The 8,471-nt window shown below is 42.7% G+C and overlaps 1 protein-coding gene across 5 annotated transcripts in view; it reads right to left on the reverse strand.

Annotated features, from left to right (window-relative positions):
• The window catches only part of LOC146313357 (uncharacterized), a 65,126-nt gene extending 59,520 nt beyond the window's left edge, over window positions 1-5,606 (reverse strand). For all 5 annotated transcript variants that reach the window (XM_084739717.1, XM_084739716.1, XM_084739714.1 and 2 more), the window contains exon 1: window positions 5,366-5,606. In XM_084739717.1, coding sequence (XP_084595843.1) covers window positions 5,366-5,393 — 28 coding nt within the window. In that variant the 5' untranslated portion in view covers window positions 5,394-5,606. The remainder of the gene's footprint in view (window positions 1-5,365) is intronic.
• Between the last annotated feature and the right edge of the window lie 2,865 nt (window positions 5,607-8,471).

The raw sequence follows: 8,471 nt of genomic DNA on the forward strand, positions 1-8,471 counted from the left end.
AACTTTATTTTTTAACAAAAAAGAAAATTACATTGTATTAGACATTATGGTACAACTACTCACTTTAAAGGAAAAAGCTCTTTAAAGACCTGTTTGTTAAAAACAAAACCATGATCCCTTTCTCTGGTCATAACGCAGTTTTGTTCTTGCATGCTTCTACAAAGTGTAACATTAGAGAGCCAATCACCAGCATTATAAGATCTTAGTACAAGCATGTTTTGTGCTTATTTCCTCACAGATGTTGATAAAAATTTACTCCTCGGGTATCATAATTTGGGATTGAATGACACAGCATTTTTCAGCACTCGATCGGTCGGTGAAGTGCCACAGAAGTATCGATACCCAGCTTCCTTGATCCATGATGCTGATTTTTCTCCAAACTTTACCAGGCCTCAAATGGTGGCAGCAGATATGAAAATGGTTATTTTTTTTTATGTCTGCCTGCTTCAATGCACTGTTAGATATCAAAGACAGGGCGGGAGGTTTTGTGTGTGCGCTTGAGTAGTTTTCCAGGTTGTGTTTGAAGACATAAAGTCAATAAAAACTATGATAACAATGCTCATGTCAATGCTTTCATCTTGAAGGTGGCGGCTTTCCTCCCTCTCTTCGATTTTCTCCGTGCCAGCAAGCTAGCGCCTCACTAGGTGTGCATTTTTCTTAACTTCTTCAACGCACTGGTCCCAACAACACTGCCACAGTGTCCCTGATCAAGGTCAAATATAAAATCCATCCATAAAAATTGTTTTATGTCTTCATATCTCTTGCTAAGTGCTTTGTGATGTGACCTTCCTTTGCTGCACTAAAGAGATGACCTAACCATCACAACTGGGACAGTGATGTCTTCTATCTACCTTTGACGTCCTGTTAAAGTATTAGTTTCTCTAGTTTGACAGTCACGTCTTTATGCAGTCAGTGATGGTGGCTATTGCTAATTTTGCAAACTAGCAAGTTCTGGAAACGTAAAGCACAACAAGAAAGACAAACTGAATCACAAGTTAAGTTGCAGATAATGTAGAAGCAAAACAAACATTTGACTGGAATCTGCAAAGTGTCAGTCTTGCTAAAATCCTGTGATATGATGCAACAGTCTGAGCTGTTTTTCTACTTTCTCCTCCATGAACACCACACTTTAATGCTCTGTCTCCCCTGTGTTCAGTCCAGATTTTAAAGAAAACCTAAAGCACTGCTGCAGATTCAGTCGACCTCACTCTCAGTTCACTCCTCACATCGTCTGGAGTGCACGTTTCCAAAAATGAGAATATCAACCCGGAGTCAGATAACGTGCCCGGCACATAGCTAGCGTAATATGCTTTGATCTACTTCTGACACCGCAAATAATGGAGAGAGAGAGAAGGAGAGGAAGGGAGGGAGAGACAGCCAGGGGAGATAAGATGAGAGGAGAAAGCTTAACACAAAAGGGAACACACCCACTTATGAAACCAAAAAACACCAGGACATTATGTTGGCTCTTTACACAGCCAGCTCCTGCTCGCTAAACCCCCCCCCCCCAAAAAAACTGCCTTCTATATTCTTCCTCACTAACCACCACCTCCATCCCTCCCCTGATCCCCCTCCGTCCGTCCGCTCAGCTCAATGACAATCAAAGGTCAAATTTTCCCTCCCTTTATTTATTTAAATCCCCCAGCAGCCTCCATTTGTTTTCATAAAGGAACTGATGAGGCTTTGATGGAGCGTTTAAAAGACAGAAGGAGGTGATCGTCCTCTGGTACAATGTGTGTCTGCATACATGAGCATGTGCAGCTGCATGCCTCACTTAATGGGAAATGATGATACACAAACACACACACACACACACACGTGCGCGCGCACACAGAGGGGTGACCATGCTTTCCTCGAACAGACAGCCGAGCAGTTTGAAGTGCGTCTCTCGGGTGTTGGTGTCTGTAGTGAAGAGGCTTCTGTAGGAGACTTAAAGCTTTCCGTGTGTGTGTGTGCGCTGCTGTGCATCTATATTTGTGAGGACCCGTCGTAGACCTTGAGATCGAGGACATTTTTGGAAAGTGAGGACATTTTGTTCTGGTTCTCACTTCTTCAAAGAATGTTTGAGGTTTAAGGCTTTATTTTTAGGGTTAAAGTCGAACTGAAAATTAAATTCTCCTCACTTCTTGTTTATGTAATATAAACTATGATGACACTGCAGCTATCCAGCTTAATTTTCCAATTTTCCAATATAGAATCGAGCCGTTTTTGGGCATGTTTGTGGAAACAGCTCCTCAGCTCCATGCTTCTGCGTGGCAGCAGTTACCTGAACAGACATTATGAAGAGATGCGCCGTCAGCTTAGGTGGCAACTGATCAGGTCACAACCATGTATAGCCTACAAATGTAGATTGAAGACATTCTTTTCCCCCTAAAGTGCTGGTTATGCACAGTTAGCAAGCAGCAACAATTAGGACCTATTGTAGGTCAAGTTTGTATTTTTCTTTGAAAATGGAAACTAGCCTAGCATGGTAACTTGAGCACTGATCCCCTTCTAGATGTTACTTCCTCTTATGTAATTTCAGCACCCAGCAATTCCTGCACAATCTTGGCAAATGTACTGCATTTATATAACTCTTTTATCCAAATATTTTACAGTTTAACTCTCAGAGACACTGATGGCAGCAAGCTACCAAAACGCTGGCCTAAGCATTGGGAGTAATTTGGGTTTCAGAGTCTTGCTCACGGACACTTCAACACGTGCATACGAGAGAGATTTCTGTCAAGGTGTTTTCAGACCTGTAGTTTGTTTGCTTTTCTCTAATTCAGGAGGTACTTTGACATAATTGTTGCATTTGCCCCTTGGTTCACTTGTGTTCACAGGGCAACATTCAAAAGTGGTCCAAAAGTTGTAAATAAATGCCATGCATAAGCAATGTGTTCTCTCACTGGTCTAAAATATTACTGGGAGGACTTGCCTGAAAATGTTTTCTCCTGTCTCTTTTTTTCTTATTCATTATGGAGCACCAGCAGCGTGTTTTGCTCGTTGTTTTCCTTGTGTTTATTTGGTTAATATACCAGTGTTTCAGACATCATCTAGACTGCGACTAGAAAACGGCGTCCTGATGCATTTTATTAGAAGATGTGCCGCCTCAAGAGTTCTTGATTAGATAACTGTACAAATGTAAAAACCGTCCCATCAGGCAGTTCACGAGCCAGTTACTTTGGATGGCAGGGTTGATTGTGTTCTGACTGCAAGCAAAATGCTCCAGAGTTCGAGTGGAGGCGAGCCAGTACCATTTTGCCCTGCATCTGAGTGTGATTGCTGTGTTCTCATATGCCCGAACAAACCTAACCTGAGGGTGAAACACTCCAGATTTAGAGACAACTGCTCTAAATGAGCTAGGTGTGAATACACCCTAAAGCTGCCTTGACATGATAACAAATTTACTCTTAGCTCACCCTGAAGTAGAGCAGAGAGGCAAAGTGCAGTGCTATACATCATCTAAGCTAACTTTAGCATTGGAATTGGCTAAGTTTGTAGATTATATGCCTATTCACAAATGTTGTAGCCTGATCTGACTGCTGACAATCCACCCCTTGCATTACTTTTACTGGCAAGATTATGGTATGTTTTTAGTATTGTGTTAAGAGTTTAGGTAACTCTGAAACACTTTCCTTCCATCATTGTCTCCGTCCTCTGCTCCAAAGTGTTGCTTCTGGCTATGTAATTGTGACATACTGCTCCTCATTGGTTGCACTTTGAAAGGTCAGCGTCAGCCGAGGTTAAGGTTGGACTAATTCGAACTTTGAAGGCAGCTCTTGTTCGCGATTTTGAGCAGTGCATCACACCAAGGGTAGTCATTTCCAATGGAAGACAGCAACATGAACCCAGAAATTGACGTGTGAAAGTTTACAAATCAAACTTATTCTTGCCATTATCCAGTTACCAGTTTCTGTTTAACCCTACCCTTTATTCTTATCATGACATAGACAACCTAAGCAGCACTTCACTCGTGACTCGGCAACAACGTCGCTGGCCATGTTTGGCTGTTTTGTGGCGGTGTAGTAATATGAACATTCAGTAAGAGTTCAGAAGTCCATAATGGGACTTAAAAAAGGATGACGATATCGACCCCCCAAGCTTGTTAACTGTAAACTGTGTGGAATAAAGTAATACTACAAACATTAGTGCCCACCCACTCAGATATTGCACCAATCAAATCGCCAGTGGTCTATGAGTCAGTCTACTACCAAAAATTCACACCCCCTGGAGTAGAACCATGTAAAATGAATAAACCTGAAATATCTTATATTTGCTACTTGCAATTTTTTGCAGAATAAGTACACAAAATAAAAAACAAGAACCAGGGAAATATAGACTTCTTTCTATATTTGATTTAATTTCGACTTTAAGGTCAGACAGGTTTAAATTAAAGGTGTCATCATGTCAGTGATGGTCCTCACAGGTATAGAATTGTCTGTGTAGCACGATTGACTTTGCAGAATTGACCTACATGTGCAGCGTTGAGGCTCACACCTGAGTTTACCGAGCCCGGTTCTGACTCATCCTGCACGAGTCATGCTCCCAGCTTCCTGTTCATGTTCGTGTGTGTGTGTGTGTGTCGTGTGTGTACCCGTGTTTATGTGTGTGTGTGTGTGTGAGAGAGAGAGACCCGGTGTGCACTGCCTTTCCTGCGTCTTCAATTTATTACGTCGCTGCATGACGCACAGTAGAGAGAGAGACAAGAGAGCGGAGAGGTGAGGATGGAGGAGAGGGGAGGATGGAAGGGAAGAAGGGATGCAGGGAGGAGAGGAGGGGAATTTTCTCAGACACCCAGCATGCAATGACCTTAGCTTTATGTCAAGGCGGAGGTCTCTCTCTCTCTCTCTCTCTCTCTCTCTCTCTCTCTCTCTCTCTCTGTCTCCCTGTGTGTGTGTCTCTCTCTCTCACACACACACACAAACACAAACACACACACACTCTGCCTCCTGCCTGGTGTCATCCATGTGGAGACGAGACCGTCAAGCTGCATCTTATTCCGCTCACATCCCTGCTGCCTGTCTGTCCCGCCTCTCCCCTCCGCGTCTCCGCTCCAACACACACACACACACACACACACACACACACACACACTCAAAAAACATGCACACACACTGAGATGTACTCCCCATAGTAAACTATACAGACAGCACACCCCAAAAAAGACTGAAAGCAGGAAAATCACATTTGGAGCGCTGCAACTCCCTGCAGCATCATTATAAAACTATTTTAGGAATATTATCTCTTCTTGTCATCTAATTTCTCTTCTTCTGACCCTTTTCTAAACATCTCCGCCCTGCAAAACCCACACTCCTCTGTCTGATTCTCTCCATCCATCCATCCATCCCTCCACATGGCAGAATATACAGCGGTGTGTTCTTACTGATCGTCCGGGATCCTATGCAGCCCATGTTGTCTTACAGAGGCTCGTACAGCTCGGGGAAAATAAAATCCATCCGTCCAGCGGGCATCTCTCCCCGGGTTTCTCTCTCTGCGCTTTCCCCCTCTCCTTCTCCTCTTCTTCTTCTTCTCCTCCTTCTCTCTGTCTCCTCTTCTTCTTCTTCTTCTTCTTCTTCACTGTTCTCCTCTCCTCCGTATGTGAGACACAGAGAGGGTGTGTATGTGCGTGTCATCCGCTTCGCTTCCTCTCTCTCTGCTCTCCGTCGTCACACACTCCTGTTTCCCCCTCCTGTCATTGTCGACGTCGCTCCTTCTCTCTGGCGCGCGCGCACGCGCACATATTCAGACACAAACATGCACGAACACACACACAGTCAAACACGTATACACAGAAATACAGTCAAGCGTCAAAGATAGATTAGATGCACTTATAATCAAACATGAACACACACACTGGTTGGAGTACAGTTTTAGCTGTTGGTGTGATCACCAGGAGTTTTCTGATTAATGCATCATTGATCAATGACATGCAATTTTGGATTTTGCAGATTTTCAATCAAAAATAAGATTGTGGATAAGTTAAAGCTGATCTTCACCCTGATTTTATGTCCCCCAAAAGTTGCGCCCTCTTGCTAAATACTGATATTGTATTGTATTAAGTTTAGCTGAATTTATTTGGCAAGTTTGAATACAGTAGTAAAAGTATAAGACGTTGTTAGGGATAATACAATAAATGCCAGGACTTATTTCCATCGTGGTCCCTGGTGTTCCATCAGATGGCCATTTCTTTAAAGTCTTGTGGGCTCTGCTTCTCCCTGTTTGCAGGAGGCAGTTTATTCCAATCTGCAGCAACAGCATAGCTGAAAGAAACCCATCCTGGTTTTGATTCTTTAGAGATTCTAACTTTTAAGTGACAGGGGTTTCTATTATTTGCTCCACCCCACTTATATCAAATGACTATGATGAAAAAACACTTTCAACAAAAACAAACATTATAATCTTCATGGAGGGAGGATTTATCGCAGGACTGCATTCAACTTTTAGTTTTAACCAGTGGTGGAAAGAGTACTGAAAGTTTTTACACAAGTACACTTACTGTTACATTACTGAAATATTACTCAACTATGTGCAAAACTAATAGTGTTTTAAAAAAAACACCTAAATAAAAGTGCAACGGCAAGGTTCTTTCTTTCCAAATCAAATCTTGAGATATCACATTCACAAGAATGAGACGGACATGAGCTTACAGTGACCTTGACCTTTGACCTTCAGAATCTAGTCAGTTTATCCTTTAGTCCAAGTGAAGGTTTGTGCCAAATTTAAAGAAAGTCTGTCAAGGTGTTCTTGAGATATCACGTTTATAAGAACGGGACAAATGGACAGAGAGACAAGCTGAAAACATTCCACGATGCCTGGCTGCGTTAAGCCACCAGAGCTGATCGCAGCCATTCTACACAATGCTTGTGATTCCACCAGCAGGGCTGCAGCACATCCCAGAAGGCTCTCTGCTCCTCCCCGCTTCAAATAGACTTGTGACCATAAAAAACAAAGAAAATATGCAACTACAAAACCTACTTATCCATGGCAGAAGCACAAAAATCAAAGAAAGAGGAACAGATACAATACGATATGAGATACTTTGTTAATCCCCAAAGGGGGAAACCGAACGTCACCAACATAGGACAGACAACAGGCGAGAGAGAAGCATACTCATCTCAAAGGTAAAACAAGATAAGTTGAGAGCACAGCAGCATAATAAAATTAGTAACCATCAATAAGACCATACAGGTATATGTTACTAGTTGTATGCAACGTCGTCATCAACATATTCAGAGGCATAAAATACTTTTAAAAAGCACAAGTAAATTGCATAATTACAGTAAGGAGAGTTGTTGTAATTTTTTAACCTCAACCCCTGGTTTTAACTATGTGTACCAAATAAACTAGCATGTCAGTGTTTGTCTACATGAGCCAAAAAGTTTCCACAGTCTACAATAAACAAATTATCTTGGTAACAGCAAGCTTGAAAGTGTTGATAATATTGTAATGGCCACAAGTAAGTTTAGAAAGGCTGAACGTGACTGAATGGTTGTCTGTGTACAACGTCCATCAATCCAGGAGGTGGTGACAGTAGGCTAACCTAGGAAGTCCAGGTGTCTTTCCCCCCAGCATCTTTCCAGCTCCTCCAGGGGGATCTAGAGGTGTTTCTAAGTTTGATGACTCCCTCTAGGTCTACCCTGGGGTCTCCTACTTGTTGGATGTACCCAGGAAACCTTGAAGGCGTGAGGCATCTTGATCAGACGTCTGAATCACTTCAACTTTTGATGTGTGGGAGCAGTGGCTCTACTCCAGGCTCCATCATTAGCTTCTTACTCTATCTCTAAGGCTGAGTCCAGACTTAAACTACAGAGGAAACACATGTAGGCTCCCTGAACTCTTTCTTTCGATCACTATGCAAAGGTGATGACCATAGCTGAAGGTTTGAATGTAGATCGACTAAATCGAAATCTACCTCTTCATCACAACGGTCCAGGACAACTCTGGCGCCACACCAATCCGCCTGTTGGTCTCATGCTCCATTTTAACCTCACACATGAACAAGATCTGAAGATATTTGAATTCCTTCACTTGAGGCAGCAAATCACTCCCGACACAGAGGGAGCAATCCAGTTTCCCAGCAGAGAACCATGGCCTCAGACTTGGAGGTGCTGACTCTCATCCTTACTGCTTTACTTTTGACTGAAAACCGCTCCAGTGCTGAAAGACATGGTCTGATGAAGTCAACAGAACCACGTCATCTCCAAAGAGAACAGAAAGAATTCTCATCTTTGCAAAATGAAGATCTCACCCAGGTACACTCAACCACAATCACGCAGCACAAAATAAATTTAGCTCTGCTCAAAAGTGATACCTGAACTGATCTGTACCCGTGTCTTTAAGACCCCTCACTGTACTCTGCTGCAATTCAACCTGAGACCTGAACCTATAAAAAATTACATCCAGATTTATAAGCTTCAGCATAACGCAACACATTGACTGCTCTATGTGTGTTTGCCTCTTCCCACTGGGCAATGTATTTTTATTTGCAA

This window comes from Lutjanus erythropterus, chromosome 16 (genome assembly GCF_056507025.1).
Source record: "Lutjanus erythropterus isolate fLutEry1 chromosome 16, fLutEry1.hap2, whole genome shotgun sequence".
NCBI lineage: Eukaryota > Metazoa > Chordata > Actinopteri > Lutjaniformes > Lutjanidae > Lutjanus > Lutjanus erythropterus.